This window comes from Oncorhynchus keta, chromosome 12, assembly GCF_023373465.1.
Source record: "Oncorhynchus keta strain PuntledgeMale-10-30-2019 chromosome 12, Oket_V2, whole genome shotgun sequence".
NCBI lineage: Eukaryota > Metazoa > Chordata > Actinopteri > Salmoniformes > Salmonidae > Oncorhynchus > Oncorhynchus keta.
The window spans coordinates 49,527,656-49,552,335 of NC_068432.1; the positions used below are offsets into that span (position 1 = coordinate 49,527,656).

At 42.7% G+C, this 24,680-nt stretch overlaps 1 protein-coding gene across 6 annotated transcripts in view; it reads right to left on the bottom strand.

Moving 5' to 3' along the window:
- The window catches only part of LOC118373295 (mitogen-activated protein kinase 10-like), a 69,687-nt gene that overhangs the window by 13,931 nt on the left and 31,076 nt on the right, over positions 1 to 24,680 (bottom strand). For all 6 annotated transcript variants that reach the window (XM_052458559.1, XM_052458556.1, XM_052458558.1 and 3 more), the window contains 2 exons: positions 11,146 to 11,209; positions 8,828 to 8,905 (listed from right to left, as the gene is read on the bottom strand). In XM_052458559.1, coding sequence (XP_052314519.1) covers positions 8,828 to 8,905; positions 11,146 to 11,209 — 142 coding nt within the window. The remainder of the gene's footprint in view (positions 1 to 8,827; positions 8,906 to 11,145; positions 11,210 to 24,680) is intronic.

Sequence of the window (24,680 nt, forward strand, 5' to 3'; positions counted from 1 at the left end):
TAGATTCAAATAAATCTGATTGAGTTGGTTCTGTTTTCCAAGATGGATTCTAGGCTATACCAGAGCCAGATATGGTAGACTAAAAGCATTTGCAGGAAACAAATAGATTAGATGGACCATCTACTTCAAGAGTAGGATAGAAAACTGAAGAGAACATTATTAAAGCAGGTAGGAATACAGAAGGCATTCTGTTATTATGTAGTAACTCCCATAGAGAACAGTTTTATCCAGTGCTCGACTTGGGCAGAATCTCACTGGAGCCAAGTACAGGCACCTCAAATGTTCTACTGCTTGAGCTCCCGTTCCTCTTCTAGAATATTAGCTGAAAAGTATTGTGGAGCTCCTGTTCCTCTTCGAGAATATTAGCTCAAAAGTATTGTGGAGCTCCTGTTCCTCTTCTAGAATATTAGCTCAAAAGTATTGTGGAGCTCCTGTGCCTCTTCTAGAATATTAGCTCAAAAGTATTGTGGAGCTCCTGTTCCTCTTCTAGAATATTAGCTCAAAAGTATTGTGGAGCTCCTGTTCCTCTTCTAGAATATTAGCTGAAAATATTGTGGAGCTCCTGTTCCTCTTCTAGAATATTAGCTGAAAAGTATTGTGGAGCTCCTGTTCCTCTTCTAGAATATTAGCTCAAAATTATTGTGGAGCTCCTGTTCCTCTTCTATAATATTAGCTCAAAAGTATTGTGGAGCTCCTGTTCCTCTTCTAGAATATTAGCTCAAAAGTATTGTGGAGCTCCTGTTCCTCTTCTAGAATATTAGCTGAAAAGTATTGTGGAGCTCCTGTTCCTCTTCTAGAATATTAGCTGAAAAGTATTGTGGAGCTCCTGTTCCTCTTCTAGAATATTAGCTCAAAAGTATTGTGGAGCTCCTGTTCCTCTTCTAGAATATTAGCTCAAAAGTATTGTGGAGCTCCTGTTCCTCTTCTAGAATATTAGCTCAAAATTATTGTGGAGCTCCTGTTCCTCTTCTATAATATTAGCTCAAAAGTATTGTGGAGCTCCTGTTCCTCTTCTAGAATATTAGCTCAAAAGTATTGTGGAGCTCCTGTTCCTCTTCTAGAATATTAGCTGAAAAGTATTGTGGAGCTCCTGTTCCTCTTCCAGAATATTAGCTCAAAAGTATTGTGGAGCTCCTGTTCCTCTTCTAGAATATTAGCTCACAAGTATTGTGGAGCTCCTGTTCCTCTTCTAGAATATTAGCTCAAAAGTATTGTGGAGCTCCTGTCCCTCTTCTAGAATATTAGCTCAAAAGTATTGTGGAGCTCCTGTTTCTCTTCTAGAATATTAGCTGAAAAGTATTGTGGAGCTCCTGTTCCTCTTCTAGAATATTAGCTGAAAAGTATTGTGGAGCTCCTGTTCCTCTTCTAGAATATTAGCTCAAAAGTATTGTGGAGCTCCTGTTCCTCTTCTAGAATATTAGCTCAAAAGTATTGTGGAGCTCCTGTTCCTCTTCTAGAATATTAGCTGAAAAGTATTGTGGAGCTCCTGTTCCTCTTCCAGAATATTAGCTCAAAAGTATTGTGGAGCTCCTGTTCCTCTTCTAGAATATTAGCTCAAAAGTATTGTGGAGCTCCTGTTCCTCTTCTAGAATATTAGCTCAAAAGTATTGTGGAGCTCCTGTCCCTCTTCTAGAATATTAGCTCAAAAGTATTGTGGAGCTCCTGTTTCTCTTCTAGAATATTAGCTGAAAAGTATTGTGGAGCTCCTGTTCCTCTTCTAGAATATTAGCTGAAAAGTATTGTGGAGCTCCTGTTCCTCTTCTAGAATATTAGCTCAAAAGTATTGTGGAGCTCCTGTTCCTCTTCTAGAATATTAGCTCAAAAGTATTGTGGAGCTCCTGTTCCTCTTCTAGAATATTAGCTCAAAAGTATTGTGGAGCTCCTGTTCCTCTTCTAGAATATTAGCTGAAAAGTATTGTGGAGCTCCTGTTCCTCTTCTAGAATATTAGCTCAAAAGTATTGTGGAGCTCCTGTTCCTCTTCTAGAATATTAGCTCAAAAGTATTGTGGAGCTCCTGTTCCTCTTCTAGAATATTAGCTCAAAAGTATTGTGGAGCTCCTGTTCCTCTTCTAGAATATTAGCTCAAAAGTATTGTGGAGCTCCTGTTCCTCTTCTAGAATATTAGCTGAAAAGTATTGTGGAGCTCCTGTTCCTCTTCTAGAATATTAGCTCAAAAGTATTGTGGAGCTCCTGTTCCTCTTCTAGAATATTAGCTCAAAAGTATTGTGGAGCTCCTGTTCCTCTTCTAGAATATTAGCTCAAAAGTATTGTGGAGCTCCTGCACCTAAATATAAAACAGTACCGGCACCTATTTCAGTCCACTGGTTTTATCTAAACTTAAACACTACATGGCCAAAAGTATGTAGACACCCCTTCAAATTAGTGGATTCGGCTATTTCAGCCACACCCATTGCTGACAGGCGAATGGCCATTGTTGGCAGTAGAATGGCCTTACTGAAGAGCTCAGTGACTTTCAACGTGACACCGTCATAGGATGCCACCTTTCCAACAAGACAGTCAACAAGTCAAATTTCTGCCCTGCTAGACCTGCCTCGGTCAACTGTAAGTGCTGTTATTGTGAAGTGCAAAACTCTAGGGCCAACAACGGCTCAGCCGCAAAGTGGTAGGCCACACAAGCTCATAGAACTGGATCTCCGAGTGCTGGCAATCCGTCGGACGAATCTGGGTTTGACGGATGCCAGGAGAACGCAATCTGCTCAAATGCATAGTGCCAACTGTAAAGTTTGGTGGAGGAGGAATAATGGTGTGGGGCTGTTTTTCATGGTTCGGGCTAGGTTCCTTAGTTCCAGTAAAGGGAAATCTTAACGCTACAGCATACAATGACATTCCAGATGACCTGTGCCTTTCCTGTTTCAGCATGACAACGCCGCTGTGCACAAAAAGAGATACATACAGAAATGGTTTGTCAAGATCAATGTGGAAGAACTTGACTGGTCTGAACAGATCTCTGACCTCAACCCCATCGAACACCTTTGGAGTTAATTGGAATGCCTACTGCAAGCCAGGCCTAATCAGCCAACATCAGTATTTGTATTTGTAGTTGTCATGGATCCCCATTAGTTCCTGCCAAAGCAGTAGCTACTCTTCCTGGGGTCCAGCAAAATTAAGGCAGTTTATACCATTTTAAAACATTACAATACATTCACAGATTTCACAACACACTGTGTGCCCTCAGGCCCCTACTCTACCACTACCACTACCACATATCTACAATACTAAATCCATGTGTGTGTGTGTGTGTGTGTGTGTGTGTGTGTGTGTGTGTGTGTGTGTGTGTGTGTGTGTGTGTGTGTGTGTGTGTGTGTGTGTGTGTGTGTGTGTGTGTGTGTGTGTGTGTGTGTGTGTGTGTGTGTGTGTGTGCCAATGTTTGTGTTGCTTCACAGTCCCCTCTGTCCCATAATAATGGGTTTTTTTATCTGCTTTTTTAAATCTAATTTTACTGCTTGCGTCAGTGTCCGACCTGACTAATGCTCTTGTGGCTGAATGGAAGCAAGTCCTCGCAGCAATGTTCCAGCATCTAGTGGAAAGCCTTCCCAGAAGACTGGAGGCTGTTATAGCAGCAAAGGGGGGACCAACTCTATATTAATGCCCATGATTTTAGAGTGAGATGTTCGATGAGCAGGTGTCCACATACTTTCTGCCATGTGTATCACTGCCTCATAATCCACAGTCACTAAGTCTGTAGTGTCACAAACCACATGTCCTCCACACGGACACCTTTCATCTACTCGAGAGGAAACGATCCCACTCGATCCAGAGCATAGCAAAATGGTGAGGTGATTTGTACAAAAGACATCCACTGTGCAGGCGGCCCATAAATCTCCTGTTTATCAGACGGGTGGTTAATAAAAGGACAATGGGAGACATTTCAGCTGACCACCAATAAAACGAGAAGGCTAAATCACAATTTATGGCTCAAACGTCGATTGTATCCAACCCCACAGTGGCAGGTTTCCTCAGAGACAGAGCAGTAGGAGGAGATATCCGGTGCTCACACAGAGGCTTCTACATCAATGTAAGTTAACTGTGTATTTCTTCAAGGACAAAATAAACATATAAAACCATTCTAAGGTTTGAGATCAACACGTCATCATCGCAAAATTTCAAAACAATTCTGGAAATCAATTTTTTTTTAAACATATTTTTGGGAAATTCTGAAATAATCTAAGATGACCTAAATGCTTTATTCTACATATATCCTCCCGTATAGAAATGTTGCCAGAGAACAGTAACCAACACATAAATCACATTGCATTTGCATCCATCCACAACCAGTATAGTAGATTGTTCACTGTGCCTGCCAAGCGGTCATCTATTTCTCCTGCCTCTACCTGGGTCTGTGTAGAATGACAGGTGGTCTATCACTCAACCCTAAAGTTGGTTCTGTCTGTGGTGGTTTATCACTAAACCCTAAAGTTGGTTCTGTCTGTGGTGGTTTATCACTAAACCCTAAAGTTGGTTCTGCCTCCTGGCTGGCTATGTGGTGGTCTATCACTAAACCCTAAAGTTGGTTCTGTCTGTGGTGGTCTATCACTAAACCCTAAAGTTGGTTCTGTCTGTGGTGGTCTATCACTAAACCCTAAAGTTGGTTCTGTCTGTGGTGGTCTATCACTAAACCCTAAAGTTGGTTCTGTCTGTGGTGGTCTATCACTAAACCCTAAAGTTGGTTCTGTCTGTGGTGGTCTATCACTAAACCCTAAAGTTGGTTCTGTCTGTGGTGGTTTATCACTAAACCCTAAAGTTGGTTCTGTCCTGTGGTGGTCTATCACTAAACCCTAAAGTTGGTTCTGCCTCCTGGCTGGCTATGTGGTGGTCTATCACTAAACCCTAAAGTTGGTTCTGTCTGTGGTGGTTTATCACTAAACCCTAAAGTTGGTTCTGTCTGTGGTGGTCTATCACTAAACCCTAAAGTTGGTTCTGTCTGTGGTGGTCTATCACTAAACCCTAAAGTTGGTTCTGTCTGTGGTGGTTTATCACTAAACCCTAAAGTTGGTTCTGTCTGTGGTGGTTTATCACTAAACCCTAAAGTTGGTTCTGTCTGTGGTGGTTTATCACTAAACCCTAAAGTTGGTTCTGTCTGTGGTGGTCTATCACTAAACCCTAAAGTTGGTTCTGTCTGTGGTGGTCTATCACTAAACCCTAAAGTTGGTTCTGTCTGTGGTGGTCTATCACTAAACCCTAAAGTTGGTTCTGCCTCCTGGCTGGCTATGTGGTGGTCTATCACTAAACCCTAAAGTTGGTTCTGTCTCCTGGCTGGCTATGTGGTGGTCTATCACTAAACCCTAAAGTTGGTTCTGTCTGTGGTGGTCTATCACTAAACCCTAAAGTTGGTTCTGCCTCCTGGCTGGCTATGTGGTGGTCTATCACTAAACCCTAAAGTTGGTTCTGTCTGTGGTGGTCTATCACTAAACCCTAAAGTTGGTTCTGCCTCCTGGCTGGCTATGTGGTGGTCTATCACTAAACCCTAAAGTTGGTTCTGCCTCCTGGCTGGCTATGTGGTGGTCTATCACTAAACCCTAAAGTTGGTTCTGTCTGTGGTGGTCTATCACTCAACCCTAAAGTTGGTTCTGTCTGTGGTGGTCTATCACTAAACCCTAAAGTTGGTTCTGTCTGTGGTGGTCTATCACTAAACCCTAAAGTTGGTTCTGCCTCCTGGCTGGCTATGTGGTGGTCTATCACTAAACCCTAAAGTTGGTTCTGTCTGTGGTGGTCTATCACTAAACCCTAAAGTTGGTTCTGTCTGTGGTGGTCTATCACTAAACCCTAAAGTTGGTTCTGTCTGTGGTGGTTTATCACTAAACCCTAAAGTTGGTTCTGCCTCCTGGCTGGCTATGTGGTGGTCTATCACTAAACCCTAAAGTTGGTTCTGCCTCCTGGCTGGCTATGTGATCTCTGAAAGCCCTGAGCCAAGTACTGCTGAATGGCAGTGTTCCAGAGCCTGGTACTGCGAATGCTGTGAAATACTGCCGTCTGGGACTCTTCAGCACTGCGTCTGTTCTCTGCTCGCCTCAGCACAAGGGCTACCCATCTGCTTAATTGCAGGGAGAGAAAGGGATGGAGAGAGGGAAGGAGAGTGAGCTAGAGGGATAAGGGGGGGAGGGAGATATATATATATATATAGAGAGAGAGAGAGAGAGGGGGAAAGAGAGAAGGAGAGTGAGGTAGAGGGATAAGGGAGGGAGAGAGAGAGAGAGAGAGAGAGAGAGAGAGAGAGAGAGAGAGAGAGAGAGAGAGAGAGAGAGAGAGAGAGAGACGGAGGGGGAGGGAGACAGTGACAGTATCGCACTGCGGATTAAACCCCTTCCAGGCCACTGTCCCCTTAACAGAGCCCTAACAAGGAAGTCTGTAGACACTGAGCAATCCCCAAATACAACTTCCATAGGGACACTTTGTACAGTATAAAAACGCTCTCTGCCAAGAACAGCTGAGGAGAACGACCGAGGCAAGTTGTTTTCCTCTCTGCAGCACTAGACTGGACTGACGCCATAATGTTACCAATTCTGTGCCAGCATGACTCCACACCGCCCTCAAGTGGCCATTCAAGGGAATTGACACTACCCATTTTACAGAACATATTTATAGGGCTGAAAATATTGATTAAATAAGACATCTTAGAAGGCTCAGAATGAGAGAAATTCTAGTGTTTCTCTGGAAGAGCAAGGACCAAAGACCCCAGCTTTAATTCATGATGTGTTACAGTACAGATGTGAATGTTCATAAGTAATAAATAAACACTGAGTGTACAAAACATTAAAAACACCTGCTCTTTCCACGACAGACTGGCCAGGTGCAAACTATGATCCCTTATTGATGTCACCTGTTAAATCCACTTCAATCAGCGTAGATGAAGGGGAGGAGGCAGGTTGAAGAAGGATTTTTAAGCCTTGAGAAATGGATTGTATGTGTGCCATTCAGAGGGTGAATGGGCAAGACAAAAGATTTAAGTGCCTTTGAACGGGGTAATGGTAGTAGGTGCCAGATGCACCGGTTTGTGGGAGAACTGCAAAGCTGCTGGGTTTTTCCACACTCAACAGTTTTCCATGCGTATCAAGAATGGTCCACCACCCAAAGGCCATCCAGCTAACTTGACACTGTTGGAAACTGTTGTAAGCATTGGAGTCAACATGGGCCAACATCCCTGTGGAACACGTTGGACACCTTGTAGAGTCCATGCCCTGAATTGAGGCCGTTCTGAGAGAAAAGTTTTTTTGGGGGTGACACCCAATAATAGAAATGTGTTAGTAATATTTTGGACAATCACTGTGTACACACACAGTGATTGTCCAAAATATTACTAACACATTTCTATTATTGGGTGTCAGAGAAAAAAGATGACTGCTATAGTGTGTGGTCATCCACACCCATATATATATATATATACACTGCTCAAAAAAATAAAGGGAACACTAAAATAACACATCCTAGATCTGAATGAATGAAATATTCTTATTAAATAATTTTTTCATAACATAGTTGAATGTGCTGACAACAAAATCACACAACAATTATCAATGGAAATCAAATTTATCAAATTTAGCCACCCAACACCATGACTGACCCACCGCCAAACCGGTCACGCTGGAGGATGTTGCAGGCAGCAGAACATTCTCCACGGCGTCTCCAGACTCTGTCACATGTGCTCAGTGTGAACCTGCTTTCATCTGTGAAGAGCACAGGGCGCCAGTGGCGAATTTGCCACTCTTAGTGTTTTCTGGCAAATGCCAAACGTCCTGCACGATGTTGGGCTGTAAGTACAAACCCCACCTGTGGACGTCGGGCCCTCATACCGCCCTCATGGAGTCTGTGTCTGACCGTTTGAGCAGACACATGCACATTTGTGGCCTGCTAGAGATCATTTTGCAGGGCTCTGGCAGTGCTCCTCCTGCGCCTCCTTGCACAAAGGCAGAGGTAGCGGTCCTGCTGCTGGGTTGTTGCCCTCCTACGGCCTCCTCCACGTCTCCTGATGTACTGGCTTGTCTCCTGGTAGCGCGTCCATGCTCTGAACACTACGCTGACAGACACAGCAAACCTTCTTGCCACAGCTCGCATTGATGTGCCATCCTGGATTAGCTGCACTACCTGAGCCACTTGTGTGGGTTGTAGACTCCGTCTCATGCTACCACTAGAGTGAAAGCACCGCCAGCATTCAAAAGTGACCAAAACATCAGCCAGGAAGCATAGGAACTGAGAAGTGGTCTGTGGTCCCCACCTGCAGAACCACTCCTTTATTGGGGGTGTCTTGCTAATTGCCTATCATTTCCACCTGTTGTCTATTCCATTTGCACAACAGCATGTGAAATGTATTGTCAATCAGTGTTGCTTCCTAAGTGGACAGTTTAATTTCATAGAAGTGTGATAGACTTGGAGTTACATTGTGTTGTTTAAGTGTTCCCTTTATTTTTTTGAGCAGTGTATATAGCCCATATTACCTTTTCCATAGAGTAGGGGGACAGCAACCTTTTTAATCAATGCACATGAATCACTTACTCCATACAGATATTACTTTTCAAATGTCTAAATGCGTCCATTAATACCATTCAAATACAGATTTATCATTGTACATACACAAAACACATATGGTTGGTCAAAAAATACCAAATCTACAGTTTAAACCGATACTTTTACATACAGATATAATTACTCATGTACAAATCATACACTACATGTCTCGGAAAAACAAGACGAGAGACAAAGACGAATGGTGGTCAACGTACGGATGAATTTCTCTGTTACAAAGAAATGTCCAGTGAGTGATTATATTCATAATTCAACTTACAGAGGGGACTAGGTTATGCACTGAGAGTACCTGAGGTAGAGGGTTGTCCCTTCACCACCCCGTTCCTCGTCCTCTCCTCAAAGTTCATCACCTCTTTGTAGATTAGTTCTGGAAAGTGAGATTGAGAGAGAGAGAGAGAGAGCGAGAGAGCGAGAGAGAGAGAGAGAGCGAGAGAGAGAGAGAGCGAGAGAGCGAGGGAGGAAAAATTGTGGAGAAAAAAAAATATTTCAAATAGCAGCAGAGAAATCTATTGTCCTCTGCTCTACTAGTCCATTCTATGAGTCTAATTACCATGGCAACAAATAAACTGGAAAAGTTATTATACAAACTCAAATAGAAAATGAATGAGTAGACTGTTTTGTTGGCCAGCTTCAAAAGACCAATCAGTGGAAAAAAAGATTAGAATTGGGCTGCCTGTGTAAACGCAGCCAATAGACTCCTCAGATAGAGGCCTCCTTAGCAATATAATTACAACATACCTACAGTTGAAGTCGGGAGTTTATATACACCTCAGCCAAATACATTTAAACTAAGTTTTTCACAATTCCTGACATCTAATCCTACTGTAGTAAAAATTCCCTGTCGTAGGTCAGTTAGGATCACCACTTTATTTTAACAATGTTAAATGTCAGAATAATAGAGAGAATTATTTATTTCAGTTTTTATTTCTTTCATCACATTTCCAGTGGGTCAGAAGTTTACATACACTCAATTAGTATTTGTCCATTTGGAAGTATGTTTGGGGTCATTGTCCATTTGGAAGACCCAAGATTTTTTATTTTTTTATTTCATTTTTAAATTTTACCCCATTTTTTCGCCCCAATTTCGTAGTATCCAATTGTTTTTAGTAGTTACTATCTTGTCTCATCGCTGCAACTCCCGTACGGGCTTGGGAGAGACTAAGGTCGAGAGTCATGCGCCCTCCGAAACACAACCCAACCAAGTCACTCTGCTTCTTAACACAGCGGAAGCCAGCCGCACCAATGTGTCGGGGGAAACACCGTTCCCCTAGCGACCTGGTCAGCGTGCACTGTGCCTGCCACAGGAGTCACTAGTGCGAGATGAGACAAGGATATCCCTACCGGCCAAGCCCTCCCTAACCCGGACAAGGCTTGGCCAATTGTGCTTCGTCCCATGGACAGAGCCTGGGCACGAACCCAGGGTCTCTGCTGGAACAGCTAGCACTGCGATGCAGTGCCTTAAACCACTGCGTCACCCGGGAGGCCCTGGAAGACCCAAGATATAACCATACTTTAACTTGGTCACAAATGACTGATTGTCTTAAGATGTTGCTTCAATATATCCACATAATTTTCCTTCCTCATGATGCCATCTATTTTGTGAAGTTCACCAGTCCCTCCTGCAGCAAAGCACCCCCACAACATGATGCTGCCAGCCCCGTGGTTCACAGTTGGGATGCCGTTCTTCAGCTTGCAAGCCTCCCCCTTTTTCCTCCAAACACAACGATGGTCATTAGGGCCAAACAATTCTATTTTTGTTTCTTCAGACCAGAGGACATTTCTCAAAAAAGTATGATCTTTGTCCCCATGTGCAGTTGCAAACTGAAGTCTGGCTTTTTTATGGTGGTTTGGAGCAGTGGCTTCTTCCTTGCTGAGCGGCCTTTCAGGTTATGTCAATATAGGACTGGTTTTACTGTGGATATAGATACTTTTGTACCTGTTTCCTCCAGCATCTTCACAAGGTCCTTTGTTGTTGTTCTGGGATTGATTTGCACTTTTCGCACCAAAGTACGTTCATCTCTAGGAGACAGAACGCCTCTCCTTTCTGAGCCGTATGACACCTGCGTGGCCCCATGGTGTTTTTGTTTGTACCAGTGTTTGTACAGATGAACGTGGTACCTTCAGGCGTTTGGAAATGGCTCCCAAGGATGAACCAGACTTGTGGAGGTCTACAATTTATTTTCTGAGGTCTTGGCTGATTTCTTTTAATTTTCCCATGAAGGTAGGCCTTGAAATACATCCACAGGTACACCTCCAATTGACTCAAATTATGTCAATTAGCCTACTGGAAGCTTCTAAAGCCATGACATTATTTTCTAGAATTTTCCAAGCTGTTTAAAGGAACAGTCAACTTAGTGTATGTAAACTTCTGACCCACTGGAACTGTGATACAGTGAATTATAAGTGAAATAATCTGTCTGTAAACAATTGTTGGAAGAATTACTTGTGTCATGCACAAAGTAGATGTACTAACAGACTTGCCAAAACTATAGTGTGTTAACAAGAAATTTGTGGAGTGGTTGAAAAACGAGTTTTAATGACTCCACCCTAGGTGTATGTAAACTTCCGAATTCAACTGTATATACTCTCAAGATGTGATATGTTTACCTTTCCATTCATCGATGGAGTGTTCTCTCTCATCCAGCTGCTTGTCGTAGATAGCAGGAGGCGGCTGGAGGGAGAAACACAAGGATGACTGATTGTGTCTGCTGAAGCCGATTTTAGCTACGGCTAAGAGATGAGTGACACCTAAGCACTACCAGTATCATGAAAACATTTAAATAATATCTGAAAAACACTTTGAAGTTTTTACTATACATTAAATGGCACAAGCTCTAAACATACGCAACACTAGCCATGTAAAATATGTAGTGGTACACACAGATACACAGAAATATGTTTTATTCATATTTGAACCTTTATTTAACTAGGCAAGTCAGTTCACTTCTTTGGGACTGGGGGCAGTATTGAGTAGCTTGGATAAAAAGCTGCCCAGAGTAAACTGCCTGCTACTGCCATAAAAGCTAGAATATGCATAGAATTAGTAGATTTGGATCAAAAACACTCTGAAGTTTCTAGAACATTTTGAATGATGTCTGAGAGTATAACATAACTGATATGGCAGGCAACAACCTGAGACAAAATCCAACCAGGAAGTGGGAAATCTGAGGTTTGTAGTTTTTTAAGTAATTGCCTATCAAATATACAGTGTCCATGGGGTCATATTGCACTTCCTAAGGCTTCCACTAGATGTCAACAGTCTTTAGAACCTTGTTTGAGGCTCCTACACTGAAGGAGGGGGGAATGAGAGCTGATTGAGTCAGGGCTCTGCCAGAGTGGCATGAGCTGATCACGTGCACACACGTGAGAGCGGTCTGCGTTTCATTGCATTTCTGAAGACAAAGGAATTCTCCGGTTGGAACACTATTGAAGATTTATATTAAAAACATCCTAAAGATTGATTCTGTACATCGTTTGACATGTTTCTACGGACTGTAACGGAACTTTTTGACTTTTCGTCTGGACCTAAACACGCAAACAAAAAGGAGGTATTTGGACATAAATGGACTTTATCGAACAAAACAAACATTTATTGTGGGACTGGGATTCCTGGGAGTGCATTCCGATGAAGATCATCAAGTTAATATTTACAATGCTATTTCTGACTTCTGTTGACTCCACAACATTGTGGATATCTGTATGGCTTGTTTTTGTGTTTGTGCGCTGTATTCAGATTATTGCACGGTGTGCTTTTTCCGTAAAGCTTTTTTGAAATCTGACACAGCAGTTACATTAAGGAGAAGTGGATCTAAACATCCATGTATAACACTTATATCTTTTAGCAATGTTTATTATGAGCATTTCTGTAAATTGATGTGGCTCTCTGCAAAATCACCGGATGTTTTGGAACTACTGAACATAACGCACCAATGTAAACTCAGATTTTTTTTATATAAATATGAACTTTATCGAACAAAATATACATGTATTGTGTAACATGAAGTCCTATGAGTGTCATCTGATGAAGTTCATCAAAGGTTAGTGATTAATTTTATCTCTATTTCTGCTTTTTGTGAGTCCTCTCTTTGGCTGGAAAAATGGCTGTGTTTTTATGTGACGAGGTGCTGACCTAACATAATCGTTTGGTGTGCTTTCGTCGTAAAGCCTTTTTGAAATGGGACACTGTGGCTGGATATACAACAAGTTTATCTTTAAAATGGGATTTCTGTTGTTTTGAATTTGGCGCCCTGCAATTTCACTGGCTGTTGGCGAGATGGGACACTACTGTCCCACATATCCCAGAGAGTTTTAAGAACAAATTCTTATTTACAATGATGGCCTACCCCGGCCAAACCCTCCCCTAATCCGGACGCCCCTGGGCCAATTGTGCGCTGCCCTATGGGAATCCCAATCAGCGCCGGTTGTGATACAGCCCGGGGTCAAACCAGGGTCTGTAGTGACGCCTCTAGCACTGAGATGCAGTGCCTTTAGACCGCTGTTCCACTCGTGAGACCTTAAATATGAGTTCAGCAAATCAGCAGCTAGAATACAGATCAGTGATATACCCTCTATACCAGTGGTCTCAACTCCGTCCCTCTAGGACCCCCAACAGGACATATTGTCGTTGTAGCCCCAGACAAACAACACCAGATTCAACTCATTGAGGGCCTGATGATTAGTTGACAAGTTGAATCAGGTGTGTTTGTCTGGGGTATAGGACAGGAGTATAGCATAGGACAGGAGAATATAGCATAGAACAGGAGTATAGCATAGAACAGGAGAATAGTATAGGACAGGAGTATAGGCCATGAGTATAGGCCATAAGATAGCATAGGACAGGAGATTCTAGTCATGAAATCTATGCAGCCTACTCAATCACTTTTTATAGCTACTGTTTACAGGCCTCCTGGGCCATACACTGAATTCCTGTCGGACCTTGTAGTCATGGCAGATAATATTCTAAATTTTGGTGATTTTAATATTCACATGGAAAAGTCCACAGACCCACAGACCCACTCCAAAGGGCTTTCGGAGCCATCACCGACTCAGTGGGTTTTGTCCAACACGTCTCCGGACCTACTCAGTGCCACAGTCATACTCTGGACCTAGTTTTGTCCCATGGAATAAATGTTGTGGATCTTAATGTTTTTCCTCATAAGTCTGGACTATCGGACCACCATTTTATTACGTTTGCAATCCCAACAAATAATCTGCTCAGACCCCAACCAATGATCATCAAAAGTCGTGCTATAAATTCTCAGACAAATCAAAGATTCCTAAATGCCGTTCCAGACTCCCACCACCTACCCAAGGACGTCAGAGTACAAAAATCAGTTAACCACCTAACTGAGGAACTCAATTTAACCTTGCACAATACCCTAGATGCAGTCGCACCCCTAAAAACAAAAAAACATTTATCATAAGAAACTAGCTCCCCGGTATACGGAAAATACCCAAGCTCTGAAGCAAGCTTCCAGAGAATTGGAACGTAGTAAATGGAGCTCCACCAAACTGGAAGTCTTCCGACTAGCTTGGAAAGACAGTACCGTTCAGTATCGACAGAAAGACAGTACCGTGCAGCCCTCACTGCTGTTCAATCATCCTATTTTTCCAACTTAATTGAAGAAAATAAGAACAGTCCCAAATGTATTTTTGATACTGTTGCAAAGCTAACTAAAAAGCAGCATTCCCCAAGAGAGCATGGCTTTCACTTATAAATTCATGAACTTCTTTGAGGAAACAATCATGATCATTAGAAAGCAAATGACGGACTCCTCTTTAAATCTGCGTATTCCTCCAAAGCTCAGTTGTCCTGAGTCTGCACAACTCTGCCAGGACCTAGGATCAAGGGAGACACTCAAGTTTTTTAACCCTATATCTCTTGACACATTGATGAAAATAATCAGCGCCTCAAACTTTAAGCTGCATACTAGAACCTATTCCAACTAAACTACTGAAAGAGCTGCTTCCTGTGCAGTTTGTCTCTGTGGATGGTTTGTCCTCTGACAAATCAACTGTACATTTTTGTGTTCCTCAAGGCTCCGTTTTAGGACCACTACTGTTTTCACTATATATTTGACCTCTTGGTGATGTCATTTGGAAACATAATGTTAACTTTCACTGCTATGCCACACAGCTGTATATTTCGATGAACCATGGTGAAGCCCCAAAATTGCTTCTAGATTAGACTAGTGCAATGCTCTACTTTCTGGCTACCTGGATAAAGCAATAAATAAACTTCAGTTAGTGCTAAACACGGCTGATAGAATCTTGACTAGAACCACATTTTTTAAATCATATTACTCCAGTGCTAGTCTCTCTACACTGGCTTCCTGTTAAGGCAAGGGCTGATTTCAAGGTTTTACTGCTAACCTACAAAGCATTACATGGGCTTGCTCCTACCTATCTCTCTGATTTGGTTCTGTCATACATACCTACACGTACGCTATGGTCACAAGACGCAGGCCTCCTTATTGTCCCTACAATTTCTAAGTTAACAGCTGGAGGCACGGTTTTCTGCTATCAAGCTCCATTTTTATGGAATGGTCTGCCTATCCATGTGAGAGACGCAGACTCGGTCTCAACCTTTAAGTCTTTATTGAAGACTCATTTCTTCACTAGGTCCTATGATTGAGTGTAGTCTGAAGGTAAACGGAAAGGCACTGTAGCAATGAACCGCCCTTGCTGTCTCTGCCTGGCTTTTTCCCCTCTCTCTCACTCTTTGCCTCAAACCCTATTACAGGGGCTGAGTCACTGGCTTACTGGTGCTCTTCCATGCCATCCCTAGGAGGGGTGCGTCACTTGAGTGGGTTGAGTCACTGACGTGGTCTTCCTGTCCGGGGTGGAGCACCCCCCCTGCCTGTGTATCGTTGGATACAGTAGTTTGTGTCGGGGGGCTAGGGTTAGTCTGTTATATCTGGAGTATTTCTCCTGTCTTATCCAGAGTTCTGTGTGTATGATCTCTCTAATTATCTCTCTCTTTCTTTCTTTCTTTCTTTCTTTCTTTCTTTCTTCCTTCCTCTCGGAGGACCTGAGCCCTAGGACCATGCCTCAGGACTACCTGGTCTGATGATTCCTTGCTGTCCCCAGTTTCACCTGGTCGTGCTGCTGCTCCAGTTTCAACTGTTCTGCTTGCGGCTATGGAACCCTGACCTGTTCACCGGACGTGCTACCTGTCCCAGACCTGCTGTTTTCAACTCTAGAGACAGCAGGAGCGGTAGAGATACTCTGAATGATCAGCTATGAAAAGCCAACTGACATTTACTCCTGAGGTGCTGACCTGTTGCACCCTCGACAACTACTGTGATTATTATTTGACCCTGGTGGTCATCTATGAACATTTGAACATCTTGGCCATGTTCTGTTATAATCTCCACCCGGCACAGCCAGAAGAGGACTGGCCAGGACAGGACTACAGCATAGGACATGAGTATAATATAGGACAGGAATATAGTATAGGACAGGATTATAGCATAGGGCAGGAGTATAGTATAGGACAGGAGTATAGTATAGGACGGATATAGATGACAGGAGTATAGTATAGGACAGGAGTATAGTATAGGGCAGGACTATAGCATAGGACGGATATAGATGACAGGAGTATAGTATAGGACGGATATAGATGGCAGGAGTATAGTATAGGACAGGACTATAGTACAGGGCAGGAGTATAGTATAGTATAGGACGGATATAGATGACAGGAGTATAGTATAGGACGGATATAGATGACAGGACTATAGTATAGGTCAGGAGTATAGTATAGGACAGGAGTATAGTATAGGGCAGGAGTATAGTATAGGGCAGAAGTATAGTATAGGACAGGAGTATAGTATAGGGCAGGACTATAGTATAGGGCAGGAGTATAGTATAGGACAGGACTATAGTATAGGGCAGGAGTATAGTATAGGACGGATATAGATGACAGGACTATAGTATAGGACGGATATAGATGGCAGGAGTATAGTATAGGACAGGAGTATAGTATAGGACACGAGGATAGTATAGGGCAGGAGTATAGTATAGGACAGGACTATAGTATAGGGCAGGAGTATAGTATAGGACGGATATAGATGACAGGAGTATAGTATAGGACAGGACTATAGTATAGGACAGGACTATAGCATAGGGCAGGAGTATAGTATAGGACAGGAGTATAGTATAGGACGGATATAAATGACAGGAGTATAGTATAAGGCAGGAGTATAGTATAGGACAGGAGTATAGTATAGGGCAGGAGTATAGTATAGGGCAGGAGTATAGTATAGGGCAGGAGTATAGTATAGGACAGGAGTATAGTATAGGGCAGGAGTATAGTATAGGGCAGGAGTATAGTATAGGGCAGGAGTATAGTATAGGGCAGGAGTATAGTATAGGACAGGAGTATAGTATAGTATAGGACGGATATAGATGACAGGAGTATAGTATAGGGCAGGAGTATAGTATAGGACGGATATAGATGACAGGACTATAGTATAGGGCAGGAGTATAGTATAGGACGGATATAGATGACAGGACTATAGTATAGGTAGGGATATAGTATAGAGCAGGAGTATAGTATAGGGCAGGAGTATAATATAGGACAGGACTATAGTATAGGGCAGGAGTATAGTATAGGACGGATATAGATGACAGGACTATAGTATAGGACGGATATAGATGGCAGGAGTATAGTATAGGACAGGACTATAGTATAGGGCAGGAGTATAGTATAGTATAGGACGGATATAGATGACAGGAGTATAGTATAGGACGGATATAGATGACAGGACTATAGTATAGGGCAGGAGTATAGTATAGGGCAGGAGTATAGTATAGGACAGGACTATAGTATAGGGCAGGAGTATAGTATAGGATGGATATAGATGACAGGACTATAGTATAGGGCAGGAGTATAGTATAGGGCAGGAGTATAGTATAGTATACAGGAGTATAGTATAGGACGGATATAGATGACAGGACTATAGTATAGGACGGATATAGATGGCAGGAGTATAGTATAGGACAGGACTATAGTATAGGGCAGGAGTATAGTATAGTATAGGACGGATATAGATGACAGGAGTATAGTATAGGACGGATATAGATGACAGGACTATAGTATAGGACGGATATAGATGGCAGGAGTATAGTATAGGACAGGACTATAGTATAGGGCAGGAGTATAGTATAGGGCAGGAGTATAGTATAGGGCAGGAGTATAGTATAGGACAGGAGTATAGTATAGGGCAGGAGTATAGTATAGGGCAGGAGTATAGTATAGGACGGATATAGATGACAGGACTATAGTATAGGACGGATATAGATGGCAGGAGTATAGTATAGGACAGGACTATAGTATAGGGCAGGAGTATAGTATAGTATAGGACGGATATAGATGACAGGAGTATAGTATAGGATGGATATAGATGACAGGACTATAGTATAGGACGGATATAGATGGCAGGAGTATAGTATAGGACAGGACTATAGTATATGTTTACTCCATGTGTAACTCTGTGTTGTCTGTTCACACTGCTATGCTTTATCTTGGCCAGGTCGCAGTTGTAAATGAGAACTTGTTCTCAACTAGCCTACCTGGTTAAATAAAGGTGAAATAAAAAAATTAAAAAAATTAAAAAAATAGGGCAGGAGTATAGTATAGTATAGGACGGATATAGATGACAGGAGTATAGTATAGGACGGATATAGATGACAGGACTATAGTATAGGGCAGGAGTATAGTATAGGCCAGGAGTATAGTATAGGACAGGACTATAGTATAGGGCAGGAGTATAGTATAGGATGGATATAGATGACAGGACTATAGTATAGGGCAGGAGTATAGTATAGGACAGGAGTATAGTATAGGACAGGAGTATAGTATAGGACAGGAGTATAGTATAGGGCAGGAGTATAGTATAGGACGGATATAGATGACAGGAGTATAGTATAGGACGGATATAGATGACAGGACTATAGTATAGGACGGATATAGATGGCAGGAGTATAGTATAGGACAGGACTATAGTATAGGGCAGGAGTATAGTATAGGGCAGGAGTATAGTATAGGGCAGGAGTATAGTATAGGACAGGAGTATAGTATAGGACAGGAGTATAGTATAGGACAGGAGGATAGTATAGGGCAGGAGTATAGTATAGGACACGACTATAGTATAGGGCAGGAGTATAGTATAGGATGGATATAGATGACAGGAGTATAGTATAGGACAGGACTATAGTATAGGACAGGACTATAGTATAGGGCAGGAGTATAGTATAGGATGGATATAGATGACAGGACTATAGTATAGGACAGGAGTATAGTATAGGGCAGGAGTATAGTATAGGATGGATATAGATGACAGGAGTATAGTATAGGACAGGAGTATAGTATAGGGCAGGAGTATAGTATAGGATGGATATAGATGACAGGAGTATAGTATAGGACAGGAGTATAGTATAGGGCAGGAGTATAGTATAGGGCAGGAGTATAGTATAGGACGGATACAGATGGCAGGAGTATAGTCCAGTGCATTCAGAAAGTATTCAGACCCCTAGACCTTTTACACATTTTTTACATTACAGCCTTATTCTGAAATTGACAAAATAGTATTTTTTTTACCTATCAATCTACACACAATATCCCATAATGACAAAGCAAAAACAGGTTTTTAGACATTTTTGCAATTAAAAAAACAAAAAAACAACAACCAACTGAAATATGACATTTACATAAGTATTCAAGTCCCTTGGCAGTACTTTGGCAGCAATTACAGCCTTGACCCTCCTTGGGTATGATGCTACAAGCTTGGCACACCTGTATTTGGGGAGTTTCTCACCTTCTTCTCTGTAGATCCTCTCAAGCTCTGTCAGGGTGGATGGGGAGCATCGCTGAACAGCTATTTTCAGGTCTCTCCAGAGATTTTCGATCTGGTTCAAGTCCGGGCTCTGGCTGGGCCACTCAAGGACATTCAGAGACCTGTCCCGAAGCCACTCCTGCGTTGTCTTGGCTGTGTCCTTAGGTTCGTTGTCCTGTTGGAAGGTGAACCTTCACCCCAGTTTGAAGTCCTGAGCATTCTGGAGAAGATTTTCATCAAGGATTGCTCTGTACTTTGCTCTGTTCATCTTTCCCTCGATCCTGACTAATCTCCCAGTCCCTGCTCATGAAAAATATCCCCCCAGCATGATGCTGCCACCGCCATGCTTCACCGTAGGGATGGTGGTAGGTTTCCTCCAGGCGTGCCACTTGGCATTCAGGCCAAAGAGTTCAATCTTAGTTTAATCAGACAAGAGAATCATGTTTCTCATGGTCTGAGAGTCCTTTAGGTGCCTTTTGGCAAACTCCAATCGGACTTTCATGTGGCTTTTACTGAGGAGTGGCTTCCGTTTGGCCACTCTACCATAAAGGCCTGATTGGTGGAACGCTGCGGAGATGGTTGTCCTTTTGGGAGGTTCTCCCATCTCCACAGAGGAACTCTGGAGCTCTGGCAGAGTCACCTCCCTGACCAAGAGCTTCTCCCTCGATTGCTCAGTGTGGTCAGGCAGCCAGCTCTAGGAAGAGTCTTGGTGGTTCCAAACTTCTTCCATTTAAGAATGATGGAGGCCACTGTGATCTTGGGGACCTTCAATGCTGCAGAACGTTTTTGGTACCCTCCCCATATCTGTACCTCGACACAATCCTGTTTCGGAGCTCTACGGACAATTACTTCAACCTCATGACTTGGTTTTTGCTCCAATGTGCACTGTCAACTGTGGGACCTTATATAGACAGGTGTGTACCTTTCCAAATACTGTCCAATCAATTGAATTTACCACAGGTTGACTCCAACCAAGTTGTAGAAACATCTCAAGGATGATCAATGGAAACAGGATGCACCTGAGCTCAATTTCCAGTCTCGTAGCAAAGGGTCTGAATACTTACGTAAATAAGGTATTTGTGTTTTTTAATTTTAATAAATGTGCAAAGAAGTCTAAAAACCTGTTTTCGCTTTGTCATTATGGGGTATTGTGTGTAGATTGATGAGGATCTTTATTTATTTAAAGAATAAATGTAACGAAGACGCTGAGAGTCGAGAAGCAGGTACGTTTAATAAAACAACAAACATGGAACGAGACAACATGGCGTCTACTGACTGGGGAAAGAACCTAAGGGAGTGCCAGATATAGGGGAGGTAAAAAGTGAGGTAATGGAGTCCAGGTGTACCTCAAGATGAATCGTAATGATTGGTGCCAAGTGCGCGTAATGATTGGTGCCAGGTACGTGTAATGATTGGTGCCAGGTACGTGTAATGATTGGTGCCAGGTGCGCGTAATGCTGGATGCCAGGACCGGTGGTTAGTATACCGGCGACGTCAAACGCCGGAGTGGAGGGGCAGGAGGAGACGTGACAGTAACGTAACAAAATGTGGGAAAAGTCAAGGGGTCTGAATACTTTACAAATGCACTGTATATGACAGGTATAGACGACAGGATAATAGTATAGGACATCTGACTGTGTTGTTATATGTAACTGGCAGCCTGCCAGTGCTGCAGACATCAACTGACTGACTGACGCCTGTCAATCATTTGTATCTCCTTAGTACTCCTCCAACTACCCTCAACTCTATCGTCTCCTTTCCTATCTGATTTTTTTTTTTACATTCTTTACTTTTCTTTATTTTTTACCTTTTTTTTAACTAGGCAAGTCAGTTAAGAACATTTTTTTATTCTCAATGACGGCCTAGGAACAGTGGGTTAACTGCCTGGTCAGGGGCAGAACGACAGATTTTTACCTCGTCAGCTTGGGGATTTGAACTTGCAACCTTTCGGTTACGAGTCCAACGCTCCAACCACTAGGCTACCTAGTAGCCTCAGGGTGGCAGAATGTCAAACATGATGAATATTTTTGACGAGACTTCATATAAAGCACATTCATGATGTGACCTTGGAAGTGGGTTAATTAAGAGGTCAATGCATACGTACACTACTGGACTACAACATTACAGGCTGCTTCCAAGGATTTCGCACGAGACCGGTAGGTAGTTGTTCAGCAGAGTATCAATCAATCAAAGAGAAAGGGTGAGCCTGAGAAAAAGTTCAGCCGAATCTCGAGGTACTGTACATGCTGCATGTGTACTGTACAGGACTACTGTCCAAATGTTATCATATGTCTATAACACAGAGGATATTTAGGTAGTGTTACCACGAACCAATTGATCAAATCTATAGGTTTTTTCATTTATTTTAAGATTGCAATAAGATAGCATAGACGTTCTGTCTAGATATGACAGAGTACAGTAGGCTACAGCACGGTTTTCTTGCAGTTTCATCAACACATTAACGACCACTTCTACAGTGAAAAATGGCTCCGGTATTCATAGATGCAGCCAGACGGTATGTTACTTCCTGTTAGTGAGGAGAAAGCCACACAGACATCCTGCCACACAGACATCCTGCCAGACAGACATGCACGGCACACAGACATTCTGCCACACAGACATCCTGCCACACAGACATCCTGCCACACAGACATCCTGCCACACAGACATCCTGCCACACAGACATGCACGGCACACAGACATCCTGCCACACAGACATCCTGCCACACAGACATCCTGCCACACAGACATCCTGCCACACAGACATGCACGCCACACAGACATCCTGCCACACAGACATCCTGCCACACAGACATCCTGCCACACAGACATCCTGCCACACAGACATCCTGCCACACAGACACACAGACATCCTGCCACACAGACATCCTGCCACACAGACATGCACGGCACACAGACATCCTGCTACACAGACATCCTGCCACACAGACATGCACGGCACACAGACATCCTGCCACATAGTCTCTGCATTGAGTTAGTATTCAGTATTTTTCTGTTTATTAAGGATCACCATTAGCTGCTGCTACACTTCCTGGGGTCCATACAGGACTAAGGCAATTACATACAAAATAAAACAGTGGTCCTTCTGTAGCTCAGTTGGTAGAGCATGGCGCTTGTAACGCCAGGGTTGTGGGTTCGATTCCCGGGACCACCCATACGTAGAATGTATGCACACATGACTGTAAGTCGCTTTGGATAAAAGCGTCTGCTAAATGGCATATATAGTATATATAGTATATCACACAATACTACACACTATCTACCACAACATATCTCCAATACAAAAATCCATAATACAGCAATATAACAATATTAATGTACATGTGTGTGGATTGCGTGTTAGGATGTTTATTTATTTATTTATCCATTATTTTACCAGGTAAGTTGACTGAGAACACGTTCTCATTTGCTGCAACGACCTGGGGAGTAGTTACAGGGGAGACGAGGGGGATGAATGAGCCAATTGAACACTGGGGATAATTAGGTGTGTGTGTGTGTGTGTGTGTGTGTGTGTGTGTGTGTGTGTGTGTGTGTGTGTGTGTGTGTGTGTGTGTGTGTGTGTGTGTGTGTGTGTGTGTGTGTGTGTGTGTGTGTGTGTGTGTGTGTGTTCCATAAGGTGTAGTTTTGTGTGTGTGTTTGTGTGTGTTTGATGTGGAATGTTCCATGTGTCATGGCTCTATGTGTGTGTGTGTGTGTGTGTGTGTGTTTGTGTGTTTGTGTGTGTGTGTGTGTGTGTGTGTGTTTGTGTGTGTGTGTGTGTGTGTGCGTGTGTGTTTTGTGTGTTTGTGTGTGTGTGCGTGTGTGCGTGTGTGCGTGTGTGCGTGTGTGCTTATGTTGTGTGTGTGTGTGTGTGTGTGTGTGTGTGTGTGTGTGTGTGTGTGTGTCTATGTGTACTGTGGTGTGTGTGTGTGTGTGTGTGTGTGTGTGTGTGTGTGTGTGTGTGTGTTTGTGTCTGTCTCCCCACAATCCGTTCCATAAGGTGTAGTTTATCTGTTTTTATTTTTAATCTGATTTTACTGCTGGTATCAGTTACCTGATGTGGAATAGAGTTCCATGTAGTCATGGTTCTATGTAGTACTGTGGAATAGAGCTCTATGTAGTACTGTGGAATAGAGCTCTATGTAGTACTGTGGAATAGAGCTCTATGTAGTACTGTGGAATAGAGCTCTATGTAGTACTGTGGAATAGAGTTCCATGTAGTCATGGCTCTATGTAGTACTGTGGAATAGAGTTCCATATAGTCATGGCTCTATGTAGTACTGTGGAATAGAGTTCCATATAGTCATGGCTCTATGTAGTACTGTGGAATAGAGTTCCATGTAGTCATGGCTCTATGTGGTACTGTGGAATATAGTTCCATATAGTCATGGCTCTATGTAGTACTGTGGAATAGAGTTCCATGTAGTCATGGTTCTATGTAGTACTGTGGAATTGAGTTCCATGTAGTCATGGCTCTATGTAGTACTGTGGAATAGAGTTCCATGTAGTCATGGCTCTATGTAGTACTGTGGAATAGAGTTCCATGTAGTCATGGCTCTATGTAGTACTGTGGAATAGAGTTCCATGTAGTCATGGCTCTATGTAGTACTGTGGAATAGAGTTCCATGTAGTCATGGCTCTATGTAGTACTGTGGAATAGAGTTCCATGTAGTCATGGCTCTATGTAGTACTGTGGAATAGAGTTCCATGTAGTCATGGCTCTATGTAGTACTGTGGAATAGAGTTCCATGTAGTCATGGCTCTATGTAGTACTGTGGAATAGAGTTCCATGTAGTCACGGCTCTATGTAGTACTGTGGAATAGAGTTCCATGTAGTCATGGCTCTATGTAGTACTGTGGAATAGAGTTCCATGTAGTCATGGCTCTATGTAGTACTGTGGAATAGAGTTCCATGTAGTCATGGTTCTATGTAGTACTGTGGAATAGAGTTCCATGTAGTCATGGCTCTATGTAGTACTGTGGAATAGAGTTCCATGTAGTCATGGTTCTATGTAGTACTGTGGAATAGAGTTCCATGTAGTCATGGCTCTATGTAGTACTGTGGAATAGAGTTCCATGTAGTCATGGCTCTATGTAGTACTGTGGAATAGAGTTCCATGTAGTCATGGCTCTATGTAGTACTGTGGAATAGAGTTCCATGTAGTCATGGCTCTATGTCGTACTGTGGAATAGAGTTCCATGTAGTCATGGCTCTATGTAGTACTGTGGAATAGAGTTCCATGTAGTCATGGCTCTATGTAGTACTGTGGAATAGAGTTCCATGTAGTCATGGCTCTATGTAGTACT